At 55.5% G+C, this 17,700-nt stretch overlaps 1 protein-coding gene across 18 annotated transcripts in view; it reads right to left on the reverse strand.

Annotated features, from left to right (window-relative positions):
* Nucleotides 1–1,277: 1,277 nt before the first annotated feature.
* The window catches only part of AP3B2 (adaptor related protein complex 3 subunit beta 2), a 66,703-nt gene continuing 50,280 nt past the window's right edge, over nt 1,278–17,700 (reverse strand). For 16 of the 18 annotated variants that reach the window (XM_047846776.1, XM_047846782.1, XM_047846783.1 and 13 more), the window contains 17 exons: nt 17,550–17,621; nt 16,188–16,250; nt 15,676–15,808; nt 15,313–15,422; nt 14,479–14,655; nt 9,171–9,357; nt 7,815–7,933; nt 7,323–7,431; nt 6,918–7,035; nt 6,328–6,511; nt 6,094–6,154; nt 5,659–5,765; nt 5,242–5,470; nt 4,729–4,813; nt 4,428–4,525; nt 1,839–1,977; nt 1,278–1,734 (listed from right to left, as the gene is read on the reverse strand). In XM_047846776.1, the coding sequence (XP_047702732.1) occupies nt 1,584–1,734; nt 1,839–1,977; nt 4,428–4,525; nt 4,729–4,813; nt 5,242–5,470; nt 5,659–5,765; nt 6,094–6,154; nt 6,328–6,511; nt 6,918–7,035; nt 7,323–7,431; nt 7,815–7,933; nt 9,171–9,357; nt 14,479–14,655; nt 15,313–15,422; nt 15,676–15,808; nt 16,188–16,250; nt 17,550–17,621 (2,142 nt within the window). In that variant the 3' untranslated portion in view covers nt 1,278–1,583. Of the gene's footprint in view, nt 1,735–1,838; nt 1,978–4,427; nt 4,526–4,728; nt 4,814–5,241; nt 5,471–5,658; nt 5,766–6,093; nt 6,155–6,327; nt 6,512–6,917; nt 7,036–7,322; nt 7,432–7,514; nt 7,705–7,814; nt 7,934–9,170; nt 9,358–14,478; nt 14,656–15,312; nt 15,423–15,675; nt 15,809–16,187; nt 16,251–17,549; nt 17,622–17,700 lie in introns of those variants that run through there. The other 2 variants (XM_047846794.1, XM_047846793.1) reach the window with 2 other exon arrangements.

Genomic DNA, 17,700 nt, shown 5'->3' on the forward strand with positions numbered 1-17,700 from the left:
GTCTCTACCCTGCAGAGACTCGCTCGGGGATGGGGCAACAGGGCTGTGAGAAGATACCGCCAAGGGACGAGTCTGAAGCACAGAGGATCAGAAGCTGAGGCATCATGTCTCAAACTATCATTGAGTGTGTTCCTTGTAACCCAGGCAGTCACAGTGTTCAGGGGGGGGGGGGGGGGGGGAGTGTTCCAAAGTCAGAACTGAGTTTGGGTAACACTTCCATAGCCCCTTTGGGGATGGTTAGGTCACAGTGCAAATTGTCATGGTAAAGGCGCTGAGAAGGCCTGTGGGAAGTAAACTTGTTTCATTTAAACCCATTGTTCTGAAACTTATTGATCACAGACTCTTGTTGTTGTTGTTGGAATACATGCTACTTTGTTTTTTACACCTTTTGGGACCCCTGCTCACTCGGCCTCTTTCCTCACCAGGAAAGGCATCAAGGAGGGCCATGACCCTGATGACCACCTCCAGAAGGCTTGTCCCAGGGGCAGGGGCTCCCTCCACATCTTCACCGCACACGTGTATCCACAGAGCGACGGCATCTGCCACCAGGACCTTGTTAGAAATGCAGAATCTGGGGGCACCTGGGTGGCTCCGTCGGTTAAGCTTCCAACTTCAGCTCAGGTCATGATCTCATGGTTTGTGAGTTCGAGCCCCCCATCCGGCTGTCGGCTGTCAGCACAGAGCCTGCTTCAGATCCTGTCTCCCTCTCTCTCTCTCTGCACTCCCCCCACCCACGCGTGTGCACTCTCTCTATGCAGGCTCTCAGGCCCCGCCACAGACACTGATCAGAATCTGCATGTTAACGAAATCTGCAAGTGATCTGGTGCTGGGCTGTTTGAGAAGCACTTTCCATCTCTTTCCCGTTCTTCCCCTTCCGGGAGGGCTGGTCGGGTCATCTCCCCAGCAAGGTGGGGGCTCCACAGTTGACATATTCTGAACTTCCCGCCTATGTTTGCGGAGTCCCCCACATTATGAGTCTCTCCCAAAGAGAGGCCCAGGAGGGAAATCCAGGGGGACCGATAATCACCAGAAAGGCCTTGCTTTTGCAGGACCAAGGAGTTCTTCCGGCTTGGCCTTCCCATCCCTGCTTGGATGTCTCTTCCGCACACATGCCTGGGGACTAAGGGATCATCACCTTGGGGTACAACCAGAGTCACCTATGAGAGTCAGTCACAGCCGTCCCTAGAAAGTAATGATCTTTCACAAGGGTCACATGGTCACACTTAGCAGCTGTCTCCCCTGGATCCCCTCAGAAGGAAGGAAAGCTGAGCCAGCACGTAGGGAGAAGACACTTTATTGGGATGTTGCTGCAGAAATAGCTACAGAAAGCCAGGAAGACTGGAGGGAGCGGCTCCCCCCACACAGGCCGCTAGGGGACCCACAGGGCGGGGGAGGGGCTGCAGGGGAGCCTGGTAGTGACTAGAGGGCAAGAGTTCCCCCCCCCCCCCCCCACCGATGCTCTCTGGCATGAGGAAACTGCTATGAGAGAGAGAGAGAGAGAGAGGAAAGACAAGTGGGGCTAACAACCCAGATGTCATGAGGGAGAGAGAAGCAGGGGTCAATGCGGTCACAGCCCTCGGGAATCACTGGGTCAGAGCCTGCACCACGTCCTTCACCAGCATGGTGCCGATCACCATCTTCTCACTGTTGACGGTCAGCTGGGCGGCTCCAGTGGGCCGGGCGTCCAGGGTCAGCAGGACCAGGCTCCCACTGGTCAGCGTCCTCCCCGCAAATCTGTGGTGAGGGTAGAGGAAGGGTCTCGGCCTTTGGGCATGTGACCCTCCTGCAAAGCAGGCCTCCCTAAAGCCCGCCTCTCCCCTCTGCTGGGGGCTGAGTACCTGTACTCATCAGAGGCCCCACAAGGGACACGACCCAGGTTGGCAACGGCAGTCACTCTCTGCACCACAATGTGGTCATTCCGACAGGTGTCTGGCAGTGTGAGCTTCTCTGTGATCTCGCTCATGCCTGTCAGCTTTCCTGAGGACAGAGGTCATGATGAGGGTGGAGGCCACACGGTCCAGAGGCTGGCTCCTGAGTCTGACCACGGGGTATCCTCACCAAGTTCTCCTCAGGCTGGCAGGTCTCATGCTAAGAGCAGGTGTGAACCTCTCTCTGTCTTGAGCAGGGGCTACTTTCCTCCTGGACCACACCCTCCTTTGGGAAGCCAGCCTCCCCACCCCACCCCACCCAGGGCTCTATCCGTGTTGTTGACCAAAGACTGACTTGGCACTTCCCCAGCGTCAGACATCCGGGCGACCATCCCCTTGGGAGGGAGGCACCAGTGGACATGGTGGCCAGTCAGCTTGGAGAGGAGCTCAAGGAGGCAACGGCTCCGTACCTGGCCAGGGCTCCCAAAGCCCCCAGGCATCCACAACCTCTCCTCTACAGGGCTGACCTCTCCTCTCCACTCACACACTCTAGGCCAGCCATGCGACACCCTCTCTGCCCTCCTGCCACCTCCTCTTCAGCCCCTGTCCCCTCCCTGCTGCTTCCCCTCTCCTCCTTTTGAGAACGGACATCCCTCTCCTGCTGCCCCTGCCTCTCCTAATTCCAGACTAGTGGCATTTCCTTGCCCCATCCCTTCACTCTCCCCATGTCCAAGTCTCCAAGTCCCTAAAAAGTCCCCTCTGGAAGCAAGACTCCCGCCTCATGCCACTGCCGTGCATCCCTCCCTTGCGTGGCCAAAGTCCTCCCAAGAGGGCTCCATTTCCTCAAGCCCTGGTCTCCTCCAACCCGCTGCAGATGGCCTCTGTCTCCCTGGGCGATGGCCTGCTCTCTGATGTGGGCAGACTCCTGTCTGCTGGAGCTGAAGGTCTTGGGTCATCCTGGCCTGTAGACCACCCCAGGGCACCCTTGTGCCTTCTCATCTCTCCTGGTTCCCCTTCCACCTCTTACTCTGTTCCTTCTCTCATCCCTCCCCTCCTTCTTCTCCGGAAGCATGCGGGTTTTCCACAAGGAAGTTCCTTGGCCTTCTTATCTTCCCACCCATCTCTCTGCCAGGGGGATCTGACTCATACTCACAGCTTTGGCTGTCACCTCCATCACCTCTGTACTCATGACTCTGGCCTAGAGGTGTTTCTGGGGCACAGACCCGCATCTTCAGTGGCTTATTAAACACCTCCTCCTGAATTTCCCAAATGCACCTCACAGTCCGCTTATCTGAAACCAACCATGATCTTCCCTCCTCCCCTGCCTAACCCATTCCTCCTTCTTCCAGATCGGGGCTCGGCACATTACAGACCACAGGCCAGATCCAGCCTGCCAGCTGTACGGCCCACAGTGGTTTTTACATTTTTAAAACACTGGGGGGAAAAATCAAAAGATTAATATTTTGTGACATATGAAAATTATGTGAAATTCAAATTTAAGTGTCCATAAATAGAATTTTATTGGAACACAGCCACACTCGTTCATTTACACGTTATCTGGGGCTGTTTTGCGTTAATAGCAGCAGAGCCGAGTAATTGTAGCAGAGACCACGTGGCCCACAAAGCCTAAAACGTTTGCTTTCCGGCCCATTACGGAAAAAAGTTTGCCGAGTCCTGGTCTAGGGGAAGGGCACCGAGTTCTCCCTGCCATCCCCACATACCTCCCTCTTCTCCTTCTCAGGGCAGCTGCCCACGGCTGCCCCCTTCCCCCTACCCACCCAGCCCTGCATTCCCTCTGCTGTGGCTCTCATCTGGTTCCCACCTTCTCTCACCAGATCTACTGCAATAGCCTTATAGTCACAGAATTTAGGCCAAGGTCACACACCAAGTGAGTGGCGGGGTCAGAATTTCAAGCCAGGACTCACAAAGCCCCATGTTTCTCCTGCTTAGGCTGTCCCGCCTCTGTTCCCCACTGCAGGCTCCCCCCAGTACAGTCCTTGCTGTGGGTGCTGCCAGATCCCCCTTGCTGAGGCAGAGGCCTGAAGCTGGCCCCTTCCTCAGACACCTTTGGCGACCTCTGCACTGTTAGGAAAATGAAGTCTAATGAAGTCCTAATCTCTCTCACAGCAGAGGTGGACCTGATAACTTTGGTGACCCCTTCCAGCTCTGAAATTCTGGCACTGAAATGCTTTAGCACAGCATTCAAGACTTCCAGATGCTAGACCAAACATCTCATTTTCAGCTTTGTTCTCATTACCTCTGTGTACTATGGACTCCTAAGCTCCAAACCAAATTGTCTTTCTCCTCAGTTCCTGCAAACTTTCACCAACACGTACTCATGATATTTTCCCAAGCTGGAATGCAGGCCTAGAATTTTCTGCCTGGCTGAGTCCTGCTCTCTCCAAAGCTTCACTGAAGTGTCCTACCCTCTGTGAAGCCTTTGCCAGAGGCCCACGCTCTGACGATGCCGAGGCCCTTCCAGCAGGACTGCACCATGAGCTTCCGGGGCCCCAGTGGGTGGTGCCGAGCCCCTCCCTGTCCACCCTGGGGAGTACTCACCCTGTTCCTTCTTGAACTCATTCTCGCTCATGAACACGGGAGCCATCAGCTCCCCAACGGGTGGCTGAATGGAGACGTAGAATTGCCGGGTTTGGGTACTGGGAAGGGTGGGGAGGAAATGGAGGGAGAGGAAATGAAGTGAGGCACCTTTTCCCCTCACCTCCCACTTTGGAGGCAACAAGAGTGAGAGAAGATCTGAGAGCTTGGGATGACTTCTGAACCCAGCAGGTCACGATGTATCCCTGACATTCTGCCCCCTCCCCTCTCCAGCCCACCCTCCCACCCTGGGTTGGATACACACCACAGCTGGAAGTTGGCTGCCTGGGTTGAGTCACAGAAATTAATGCCCATTACAGCAGTGACAGATTCTCCAGGTGCCAGTGACTCTGCAGTGGTATGGGGCAGGGAAAGGGGGACAGGGAAAGATACTGTCACCTGATAGGTCTGGAACCCAGACCCATTCTCTCCTCCACTGCCAGAGCTGACCACCCCTCTATGCACTCCTGGCTTTCTAGGTCCCTGGAGTATTTCCTGGTTTTCTTCTGAGTTCTAAACACCCTTTTCCCACCCACCCTTACCCCATGTAAGTCAGTCCTGAAACAACCAAGGCCCATACTGTCTGCCTCAAGCACCTTCTGCCCTGATACAAACGTGCTTGTTTCCTAGTTTGTACTATCTACAAGGGCACGATCATGTTAGATGCCCTCTTTGTGCCCTCATGGCCTGGCCTGGCACAGAGGGGGCATCAGCAGCCACAGAAAGACTGACACTGCCCAGGAGCCCCCTCCTCCAACATGTCCAAGGCCCTCCGTACCGATTTCAGGGAACTCCTGGATGCTGATGCCGGCGGGCAGTTTGGGGGTGCCCACGTGCAGGCCCTTGATGGGGGTATCAGAGCTGTTGGAGAAGTGGATGTGCACAGATACCATGTGGGGGTCCCCAGAAAAAGGCTGGCGACTGAAGGTGTAGTCCACGGCCAGCCCCTCACCGGCTACACGGTGCAGCAGCTCCTGCCTCCCAACACCTACCACTGGACTCAGCAGCTGGAGGGGTGGAGGAGGGCCAGTATGGAAATGAACAAGGAGAAAGCCTGTCCCTGCCTTGTCCTCACCTGGGGTCACCCAGAAATGGGGACTCAAAGCTATCCCCTACATCACACCCCTCCTCCACACACACAAATCCACACTGTAAGATGCACCCCAGACATGTGTCCCTCCCCCATCCCACTCACTGAGGGCACCAGCGGGGAGTCTGTGAGCGTCAGGCCCTCCAGGTCAGTAGCCAGACTGGTGGACACGATCGTGGGGGGAGACACAGGCTGGACACTGGGAGGGGTGACTGTGGGAGCAGATGAGGAAGGCTACGATGAGGGAGGCAACGTGGAATCAGCTTGGATTGAGCAGGGAACCCAAAGCTCAGGGAAGGAGACGGTTCAGCACCATGGACAGCGAAGCACGTGGCATCCTGGGGGCTCTTAGGGGAACACCAGGTCCTGCATCCCAACCCCACACCTGGGGAGGCTGTCCCTCTACCCTCTTGGCCCCAAAAGTGTGTTCCGTCTGCTCTCCTTACCCTGGAGCCCTGGGGAACCTAATCCAGAGCTCCTAGGGACCTTCCTAAGCCACCTTCCCCAGGTCTTCCCCCGGTGACTTCTACCCAAACTCACAATCCTCTAGGTCAAGCAGGGAGATCTCCTTGGCTACCGGGGCGCTTTTGCCACTGGGAGGCTGAAAGACAAAAATGGGATACAGGTGCAGGAGGAGAGCACCTGGCCTGTTCTGGGTTGGGCAGATGATGCCATGGTCTATTCTAGATGGTGGGGAGGTGACTGGCCTGCCTCAGGATGTGGGAAAGCCCCTGGCCCATGAGCCCACCCCCCTCTCTGCCCCAAGGCTCTCACTGTTTTTTTCCTCCAAGAGGCAGGTTCCACCTGCTCCTCCTCCGTCTCTGATGTTCTCTCAGATTCTGATGAGCCACTGCTGGAATCACTGTCCTCCTCTGAGGATGAACCTCCTCCCTGTCCCTCGGGCACCTTCTTCCTTTTCTTCATCTTCCTCTTCTCACCTTCCTCCTCACTCTGTTCACTGGAGGAGAGGGGGTGAATGGGGCTCAGGCCCGGCCCGGACACACCTGCCCTTGCCTCACAGAAGAGCAAGAAAAGACCAGGAAAGTGGGGGGGGGGGGGGGGGGGGGGAGGAAGCCTGAGCCAGTAGAGCCCAGCTGGGCTCCTATGTCTGGGCTCCAGTGAGAACTCTAAACAGGCCTGGGTCCCTGGTCCCCCAATGCTTCTCCCTGCTGTTCCCATGAGGGGGCAGGCTCAGCACAGAGACCCCCTGTAGCCAGCCACAGCAGCCATCATGGGAGTGCACTGGGGGTCTGAAGGCCCCACCAGATCAGGGGCTCTTAGAGTGGCTAAGGCTGAGCATTCCCCCTCCTTTTCCAGAGGAGACCCTTGAACCCCACCAGCCACCTGGCTGGCTCCCCTCTTACCTCTCACTGCTCCTCCCCTTCTCTTCCTCCTGGTCTTCACTATCAGACTCACTGCTGGACTCCCCAGAGCCGCTCTCACTGCTGCTCTTACTGTCCGAGGCACTCTCGGACTCGGGGTCTGTGGAGGAACTGTCTCAGACCCCCTCCCTGGGTGCAGACTTCCTTGGGTCCAGAGCAGGTGCCCTGGGGTCCCAGCTTGACTCAGCACTGAAGCTGCAGCCCCCTGAGCTGCCCCTGGCCCCAGATGCCAACCGGGCCAACCAGGACACAGGTGGATGTGTATGGCACATGCAATCCCTCAGGACCACCGACTCACGCACAGATGCACACAAACTGGTGCATGCCCCCGTGGGCACATGAGGCCATGTGAAGCACACAGAGTCCCCAGCTCTGCTCTCTCCTCACCGCTGTCTGCAGACTCTGTGGGGCCTGACTCCCCCTCTGAGTCAGAATAGAAGGGTTTCTCCTTCTCCTTCCTCTTCTCTCGATTGGAGCACTTGGTCCATTCTGGTACCTGGAAGTGGGGGTGGGGTGAGAGGAGCATTGAATCATGGCTGGGGAGGAGGAAGGAAAGCACAGGGCCTCTTTGCCTCTCACCCTGCCTCTTCTTGGGCCCTGCTTGGCCCTGTCTCCAAGAAGGAATGATGAGGTGGAGGGGAGGGGCAGCACAGGGTACGAGAGAGAGCACTGCACACAGAGCAGAGGGCACACGGCACACGGGCAGGGGGACCTCCGTGTATTCGCCCAACAGGCCCACGTGGGTCTCGATAAGGGACAGATCTTCTTCCTGCGTGGGGGGAGGGTGTCAGGAGGGCTGGGCCAGCACGGCCAGGGCTCTCTGCTATCTGTGCCCCCCCCCCCCCACACACACACAATTGAACCCTTCACCCTGCTGACCTCCACGTTCCGCACAGATGGGTCTGGAGCCTCCTCTGGCCAGTCTGGGAGCTCCTGGTAGCCTGTGGCCTTGGCATTGAGCAGGTGGGACAGTGAGCCCAGCTGGAAGTGGTCCCGGTCTGGGGGTAGGGTTAGAGGTCAGGCCAGGAGTAGGTGTTGGGAAATGTCCTGGGAGTTGTCTCCCAGATGGGGTGGTGATTCTGGCTGGGATCCCTTATCGAGGTAGACAAAAGGGGTGGGTGTGTCCTGTACGGGTTCTCCCACCTTCAGGAAGATAGGCCAGAGGGTCAGGTTGTCTGGCCTGGCTCAAGCAGGAGCTGAGGTATGGGGCAGGTGGGACTGCGAGGGAGGGTAGGGGGATGGTGTGGGGAGAGGCTGCAGGCCCATCTATTTGGTTCTGCCTATCGGGGAAGCAGACACGTGAGTGAGGCTTCTCTTCCAAGGCAGCGGGGGCTGTGTGCCTCAGCACGGCCAGGCTTGGGAAGGAGGCCTAGATGATATGAGGATAGCAGCTGCGAGGAAGAGGCTGGCCAGGCTGGGCGAGGAGGGAAAGGCAGCCTGGTCAGGCCCTGTGGGGAGAGGTGAGCAGTCTGAACGGGAGTGGGAAGAAGTCAAGGCCAGAGGTCCAGCCTGTGTATTGGAGACTTGTGAGCGGGGATGGGTTGGGAAGGAGAAAGGGACTTCCTCCTTCCTGGCAGACGTTCAGATCCGCCCCATCCCTCAGAATTTCCCTGTTCCTGAGGTCCAGGGAAGAGAAAAAAAATGAACAAAAAGACACCCAGGAGAACCGAGCTTTGTAAGGGAGCCAGGTCCCCTTCCGGATTCCGAGGTCCAGGGAGCCAGCTGGCGGACTGTCCCCTCCCAGCCTCTCTCAGGGCCCCTATCACAGGACGTGAGCCCAAGGACAGAGGCAAAGCCGAAGGCCCAGCCTTTGGGCAGAGCTCCAGTGGCAGCCCAGAGCACCGGCAACTTTCTCAGGACTCTTGACAAATCTATACCTCTCCTCTGAATGCTGTTTGACTTCCCGTCTTCCGGGGTCCTTGGTATTTAAATCTGGATACATAGTGCTGGCTCAGGGAGGGAGGTGGACGGGGGCGCCAGACAAGAGAGGAGCAGGAGCCATGCTGGCTGGGAGGACAGGGACTCAGGTGAGATGATGCTGGTGGCGGTTGTGGGTGGGGGCGGGGGTGGGGTGAGGGGCAGAGAGACTGGCATTTCTCCTGAAGTCCTGGTGTCTGGCTAAGACTGGAACCTCAGGGGGAAGATCTGGGTATGGGGTTCTGGCCAGTTCCCCTCCTTCCCACCCGCCTCCCCCACCCCCCGCCCCTGGAGGTTACCCTTGACTTCAGCTCCCACCTTTGAAAGATGACTCCAACACTGGAGCTGGTTTGGGTGCCAGGAAGAGCTTCTTGGCATGGCGGCTGAGGGCCCCACCCTGCTCCGAGGGGACGATCAGCTGCCGGGTGAAGCGCGCTCGGTCACGAATGTCATAGTTCTGGTCGTACTTGGCCAGACTCAGCACATACTGGGTCAGCAGCTTGGTCTGGGGGACGAGAGGTGGGTCAACAGCGGTCAGAGACAGAGGGGACACAGGAGGCCCTGCAGCAGATTCTGTAAGCCCCCACCTCACGCGGTGTCTCTCTCCCAGCTGACGGGCGGCTGCCTCCACCCTCTTCCTCTCCCACCTGCCCTCCCTTCACCCTGCCTTTCCTCTCCCCTCCCTGGCCCTGACTCCCGACCCCAGCTTTGACAGCTGCTGGGGGCCTGGTGAGAGAGGTCGCCCCTTTGCAATCTCCTCCCTCTTGGCCATGAGCTCCATTCTTCCTGAGTCCGTGGTCTCCACTGTCCCAGGCCCAGCTCCTACCCCCATTCCAGGGAGGGCCAGCCTCTTTACTTTAGGATGCTAGGGTGAAAGGAGGTCTAGAACATTCTGCCGGAAATCTCACAGTTCTCAGCCTCCACCACACAGAGGAAAACTAGACAACAGAAGGAGTTGGCGGGGGGCACATGGGGATCCCATTGGTAGGGGCTGTCCTCATGCCCATTGATCCACATGGTACAGTCTGAGCAGCCCAGAGTCTCAGAGGCCATGACCTCCCCTGAAAGGTTCTAGAGAGCAAACTGCCTATGGGTCCACTGTCTGCAATCAAGGCAGCCACATCCTAGGACCCCAAATCTTGATTTCTGCCTTGATCCTGGCCTGCTCTAACCTGCCTTTATGACATGACAGGTAGCAGCTGTCATTCTAGCTCTGTGTGCTATGTAAGGAGCTTCACACGATCCCGGGTAATGTCCACAACTCTCCCGAGAGGTATGTGCAATTGCTCCCACTTACAGAGAAGCAGAGTCAGAAGTGACTTCTCTCAGATGAAGGAGCCAGTCAGTGCTGCTTCTAGACCTGGGCCCGCCTGAGCCGGCAGTCCACCTGCTTCCCGACACTGCCTACCTGCTGACATAGGGGGCTGCCCCATCCGGGTCTCCACCAAGCACATGCATCTCATGTCCGCGCAGCCAGAGTGCCTGGGGTAGCAGGACCCAAAGGAGGAGTCTGGAACCAACCTTGGTCTTCCTGAGGTTTATGGACATCCAGCCATGGACATGGCTGATTCAGGTAACCCAGGGGGAGCGTCAGAAAGACGTCCAGGAGGGGTTTAGCCCCCAGTTGCTGACCCAGAATCAGAGCTGCTGCTGTGGCAAAACTAGAGAGCCACTGTGACTCTCAGGTACCTACAACATGGCCCGCAGGGATCTCAGTGGCCTCGCCTTCAGCTCAGTCCCGTCCAACAATAGGAGCACCTGCAACACTGTTCCCATCACAGGAAAGTACTCTCAACTCCATACTCTCCCACGTAGGACACCTCGCAATGGACTTCATCACAGACCTTCCCCTCCCTGGGCCAGACATCGTTTGACTAGTCATGGCGGGCAGATGTCCTTATCAACATGGTCTGATATCAAGATGCTGCCGATTCCCCTCCACAGACTTCCCAGCCGCTGATCAGACATTCTCCCTCCCCCAAGTCCTTGGCTAGTTCTGGAAAGAAGTGTTAAAGATCTGCCTCCATCTGTGCACAGACTTAAATGCATATCAGCAGTCAACATAGGAAGGGGCTGGTTCACCCACAACACTGCAGCATTTGCTTGTAACAGTTCATTACGCTTCTCCATCCCAAGAACCCATTCACCAGAAATGATGGCATCCAGTCTGCACCACCCAGACCCTCACCTCGTTCAGCCAGGATGTGCAGGATTTATGGGTGGCTCAAGAGGGCCTGTGAGACACGCTTCAGTGCACCAAGAACAGAACAAGTTTCCTACGACTGGTGGGAATTCTTCCAGGGGAGAATTTTAAGTGAGGAACATGGACTCCCTTTTTTTTTTCTTTCTTTTTTGATATTTATTTATTTTGGGGGAGAGTACAAGTGGGGAAGGGGCAGACAGAGGGGGAGAGAGGATCTAAAGCAGGCTCCGTGCTGACAGGCTGACAGCAGCGAGCCTGATGTGGGGCTCGAACTGACGAACCGTGAGATCATGACCTGAGCTGAAGTTGGCCCCTCAACTGGCCTGAGCTACCCAGGTGCCCCACACGGGCTCCTTTTCAAGAACTGATGCCAACATACCTGCATTGTAACCACCTGTTAAATCATACTGGGAAAGTGGCTCTTCAAAAACCTGAACCAAAATACATCCTGACCTCACATATAAAAACAAGCTCTAGGGGCGCCTGGGTGGCTCAGTTGGTTGAGTGACCGACTCAATCCTACCACCCAAAGGAACTGCATCCAGCCACCAACCAGCTCGGAAGCGAACCATTCCCTGCAAAGCCCCCAGTGAGAGTCCAGCCTCTACCAACAGGTCAGCCACAGCCTTCAGAAGACCTAGTGAAGACAGGCCTAGACTCTCGGCCCACAGAAGTCACAAGAAAATAAGCATGTCGTTCTAAGCCACTAAGTTTATGCTAACTTACTACACAGCAAGAGAAAACTATGACGGATTAAAAAAATACGAAAATAGAAAATAAATCTAGAGGAAATTATATGGGAAGTATTTAATTGACACATGAATGGGGAAACCACTTTGTAAATACGAAGCCGTTGGAAACAGAAATGAAAAAATTAACACATCAAAGGAGACACAGATGTGCAACTTCTGGATGACTATATACAGGGACCAGAAATGTTTCCTAAGGCTAAGGAAATAGATTATAAGATTAATGGTGGTCTTTTCTAAGTGGTAGACCTATGGCTAATTTAAACTTTTAATTATTATTTTTCTGGCTTTTCCAAACGCGTTATGATGACCATGCATTACGCTTATGATATTTTTTTAAAAAATTAACTTTTTTTTTTTAATTCTGCAGAACTTTATCAAAACATTCCATCCACTACAGAGGCCAGATTTGAGCCCCCACCAGGCCCCCACCAGGCCTCCTCCCACACATCTCACCTGACAGACAAAAAGCAAACTCCCGCCCAAAAGAACTCCAGGCAGTTGCCCCCAGGTGCCACACCCCCAGGTGCTATAATGACCACCTTCACATCAAGCCTTCTGTCAGTCCATCTATTATCAGAGCTTTTGTGACCTCTGGCCTGGAACCGGATTATCCGCTGAATCAGAGCGGGGCAGAACTTCATCTTGGCCACCGCCCAGGCCTCAGCCTGGGCCGGGATCTGGTATGCGCTGGGGGTCAGTAAGCTGGGAATGACTGGGATTGCTGTGGCCCGTAGCAGGCCCGGAATGTCACCCATAATCCTGGCAGGGGGAAGCATCACCACTGTTTTGCAAGAACATCCTCCCAGAATGCCAAGGATTCCCTTTTCTCCACCACGCTGAGAACAGGCTGGGAAGCAAAAATGGAAAAAGGGAGGGTGGGAGAGAGGAGAAAACTCTCTTTATTGAATCCAAGAACCACTCTAAAGGGCCTGTGCCTGGGAGGACCCACCTTCAGATAAAGGGTGCCTGGAGGTCAGTATCCATTTGCCTGAACAGCCTACCCTGGGTGCCCTGTTGGGGCTGGGACCCCTGTGGCCTGTCGAGGAGAAGGGTTCAGCTGAACACACCTGAACTCTCTGTGCCAACCCTGATGACAGTTCTCACTGCTCTGGATTACGTACTGTTCTCCCTACTTGGCTGTGAGCATTTGGAGGTCAGTAAACATGTCTCGCTGATGGCCACTATCCCAGGACACAGCTCAGTGCCAGGCATATAACTCACAGGTCAGCACTCGGGAAATACACGCCAGATAAAGCAATGAAAAGGTGAACACATAGCTAAGAGTGACAACTCAGGGAAACGCCACGTGGGCACACCCAGACTCATGAGAACACGCGGACATCACACATCGCCACTCTGGGGCTCAGGATTCCTGCTGGGTCCTCAGCCTAACAGGGTGGCTCCCCACCCATACGGCTTCATCTTTTCAAATGTTCCTCCCACCTGTTACTTCCTCCCCTCTGAAGAAAGGAGGCACACCAATATTTGTTCAGTGACTGAATGCTTCCCCACAGCCTTTTTGCAACCTGCTTCGCCCACGATACTGATGCTGGCAGACTAGGTCCCTCATTGCTCCCATGGGTGACTGGTGCCTATTCCAACTCCTGATGAGTATCCCAGCCCATGATGGCCCTGCCTCCCCAGCTCAAGTCCCTGGGCCCCCACCCTTGTCACCACGGATCAAAGGAAACACTGAAGAAGCACAGGTGCCCCCATCCAAAGACTCCATGGGACGACAAAGAGGCCACCTGCAGGCCAGCAGGGACATCACAATCTCCAGGGTGTAGCCAAGCTGCTGACCCCAGCCACCTGCGCAGATACTTTGCTCCACAGATTGCCAAACTTTTTCTAGAAAGGGCAGAGAGCAACTATTTTACGCTTTGTGGACCATATAGACTCTTGCAACTAGTCAACTCTGCTGTTGTAGCACAAAAGCATCCATAGACAATAAATGAATGAATGAAGATGGCTGTGCCCCAATAAAACTTTATTTACAAACACAGACAGCAGGCTGGATTTGGTCCATGGGCGATATAGTTTGCTACTTCCCTTAACTGAGTGGGGCAGTGAGTGTGGGAATGGTCATGGCCCTTGGTGTCTCCAACCCCTGTAAGCTCTGCACATTACACTTAATTCTTAGGAGAATCTCCTGGGACCATCTCAGGAGTTCACCCAAGAAGCTTCTTATATCCTGATATTCCAGCTTAGTGGAGCCATGCCCTTGGCTATGCAGAGATTTGCCCTCATATCCCTGGCACAGACTGGCCAAACATCACCAAGCTTTGGGAGTAAGGACAGATCACATCTCGTGGAACACATGTTCTCCCACCGGCGCGTGTCATCGCTGGCTCCTCCCTCGCTCCCACTCAGCTGTGGTTCTTTAGGGCCCCATTGTTCCAAAGGCAGCAGGTAGGAACACTCCCACAGGTGGACTGGAGGTCACAGCCCCGTAGGAGAGCCTCTTCACCTGTGGCCACCACCCCCACCCAGCCCTTGAGAGTAGCCGTGGACACGGGGACACTGGTTATCGGGAGAGACCTGACGTTTGCCCTGAACTCTCTCATCAGAAAGAGAGGCTGGAGTTCACACCTACCTGGTGAGGGTCCACTGACTCCTCCCTGGGCCATTTCTGGGGCCCGGCGTGTTTTAGGGGGCATCTCTCAAGCCTTACCTGCTTAGAGTTAGTCAGGTAGAGCTTGGCTGCCAGGTTGATGATCTGCAGCTTGACGATGTCCTCCTCTGCCGTGAAGGACTTGGCCATCTTTCTCAGGACGTCAGGCGCGATCTTGGGGACGTGCTCGCAGTACTCGCCGATGAGCCACAGGATGCTGGCCCGGGCCATGGGCACCTGTGGGTGCGTAAGAGGAGTCAGGACTGGGGTTCGTGTGGAGATGTGGGTGGGCATGTGGCCTGCCAGGGAAATGGCATTCCTCCCGTGTGTGCTGGGCCAGGAACTGCAGGGTCCACACCCCTGTCCCGTGGGACAGATTAGAAGGTGAACGTTTCCTAAGCAGCATCCCCCCCACTGCCCTGGGGGTTCGCTAGCAAGCGCAGAGCTTCCAAACCCCAAAGTCCGTTCTGGTTTTGTCTAAAAGACTGATTTCCTAGATCCGTTGTACCCTCCGTGCTTTAGTTCCATGCTATTCTTCCCGAACCTCCAAGGAATACCTTATCTTAGTGCTTCAAGTTACTGGTGCAACAGCCACACGCTAGGTTTTTCCAGTGCACCATCGGCCACCCTTGGCCAGAGCTTTGGAGAAAACATGAGTGGCGGTACAGGTCAGGGAGCTCAGCAAGGGACCCTCAAGGGGAAAGCGAATCTTGGGCAACGAGTCAGGGTTGCCTGGTCCCATCTTTTCCCTTTTTCCACCTGCAGGCCCTTTCAGAGCCAGCACAGAAGGTGTGGAAGTTGGTTTCATTAGGGCTAGCGTGTTTCATCGCGGGGTTTTAAAATCATGGGGAGGAGGCCGGGATGGGAGGGCAACACGGGAGGTTCCTCCCTCGCCTGGATGTTGTCCGTGAGCTTTGCCAGGTGCTTGATGATCTCTCCGTGCTGCGCGGGCTGCATCTGCAGCAGCTTCTTAATGACAACCACCGACTCTGCGACCACCAGCTCTGCGGAGCGGGAAGGGAGAGTGTGGGCCCGGGGCGGTCACATGACCACACGCAGGTAGACGGACACCCCTGCAATGCCCCCAGACCCTTGGCTCTCTTCCACAACCCTGTGCATTCCTCTGGTGGCCCTCGGGGACGCAGGAACACTTAAGACACACATGGAGGTGGACAGAGGGACGAACACGCATTGTGCCTGGACGGATAGGTGCACACCCTCTGGTCATCCAAGTTGGACACGCAGACAAGCACTGACCGTCGCGGTTGGACAGCAGCTGCACCAGGCCGTTGAGACAGGTGTCACGGACTCGGCCGATGTTGGTTGCACAGCGTCCAATGGCCTGGATAGTGGCTGCTACAAAGTCCTTGTCCATGCTACGAATGTACGTCTGTGGGACACCACAACAGAGTGATCCCCAGCAGGCGGTGACCCTCAGTGATTCTGCCGGCTCGCGGGTGACCTTCAGGGAAGCTTGTCACCCCTCATTCAATCACTCATCGTGCTAGAGACTAAACTCTGGGAGAGAGAGTGACGCCCTCAGCCACCGTGCGTGTCCCTTAGCCCAGAGCCAGCAGAAGGCTCTGGGAGGGGGCCTAAGACGACACTTTTTCCACTTTGGGCTCATAAGAGAAAGTTGGCCCATCGGGACGATTCTCACTGAGCACAAGGAGCTGCGGGCACCTCTCGTGGACCCTCCGGCAGGCAGGTGGGCCCCAGCCCGACCTGAACTCCCGCAGGACAGTAGGGGTGTTGGGCCCCGGCCCTACCTGGAACTCCCGTAGGACAGTAGGGGTGTTGGTCTCATTGGCCAGGTTGGTCAACACTTCCAGCTGCAGGGAGACAGAAAGTGGGCAGGGTGGCCCACAGGGTTTCTGTGCCCCCAAACCCCTCATTCCAAACACACTTCACAGACCGGAAAACAATCCCACGGACGGCCCTGCGTCATCCTTAAACTGATGAAGGAGATGACAGACTGGGAAACTTTCCCAAAAGGCAGGAGGACCAGTTTGTCTCTTAAATGGATGCCCTGACAGAGGACGCTTCTAGAATGATCCTGTCACCTCTCCACCTCCACGGAAAACAAAGCCTCCTGTTGCTTTTAGGCTAAAGAGCAATGTCCTTACCATGGTCTATAAACCCCTGTGGGATCTGACCGCTGTCTACCTGTTTTCACACCACTCTCCCCCTTGCCCTCTATGCCCCAGTCATACTGGCCTCTTGTCAGACCTCTTCCTGCCTCAGGGCCTTTGCATATACTGTTTCTTCTGTGGGGAGCAATTTTTGCCATTCCTGCCCCCGCACTTGCATAGACAATTCATATTCATTTCTCAGGCCTCAGCTCAAGCCTTGCTTCCTAGAGGAAAGCTTCCCTGACACAAGACTAGACGCCGTCCTAGTCTATGCTCTGACAGCCCTCTGCACTTCTCTTTCTTACCATATTTCTCAAGTGGCTTTTTACATTTGTTTTGTGATTGGCTGCTCAGTGTCTCCTTCTCACCCCAACGAGACCATCAGCTCCCCAAAGACAAGGTGTCTGATGAGTTTGCCACGGCTCATACCCCTAGATCTAGCTGTAACTGACACAGAGTAGATGTTCAGAGAGTCGCGATTAACTGCTGCTGAATGAAAACTACTCCATCAGAGCAGGCAGAGCCCGAATGGAATGTGGGTATGGGCTTCTGACACTTTTTCTGTGGGTGTATGTTTGCATAAAAGCCTGAGGGGGAAGGTGTGTGGGGGCGAGAACACAGTGGGTGGAAGACAAGAGACTGTAGCTAGCAAAGTATGAATTCTGGAATCAGCAGGACTGACTCTGGGGTAGCAACCTCACCTCCTGGGGTCTGCATTTTTATAAAATGGAGAAAATGTACACTTCCTGAGGTTATTATGAAAATCAGGTTACTTCACATATGAAAAGTAGCAGATATCTGTTGGATAACAGGCAAAGGGCAGCTCCCTCCCCCGCCCCGGCCCCCATTAGCCCAGCTTCCTGGGCCAATACTCCTGGGTGGAGTGGCCACAGGTTCAGAAATAGGCAGGCCCCAAGGTGGCCACTGTGGATATCCCAGAGGGTCGGTGGGGGCAGGAAGGGGGAGGAAAGGCCGCAGGCACTTCTGTCCATCGCTCACCTTCAGGATCTTGATCTGGGTGGGGTCGGTGGATCTGATGTAGAAGCTCTTCAGGTAGGGCTCAAACATACCCTGTTGTGAGAGAAGCAGCCCCAAGGAGCTCCACCGCAGCCCCAGACTGAGGCTTCTCCAGAGCTACCCCACCTCTCCC

This window comes from Prionailurus viverrinus, unplaced genomic scaffold, assembly GCF_022837055.1.
Source record: "Prionailurus viverrinus isolate Anna unplaced genomic scaffold, UM_Priviv_1.0 scaffold_40, whole genome shotgun sequence".
Classification (NCBI taxonomy): Eukaryota; Metazoa; Chordata; class Mammalia; order Carnivora; family Felidae; genus Prionailurus; species Prionailurus viverrinus.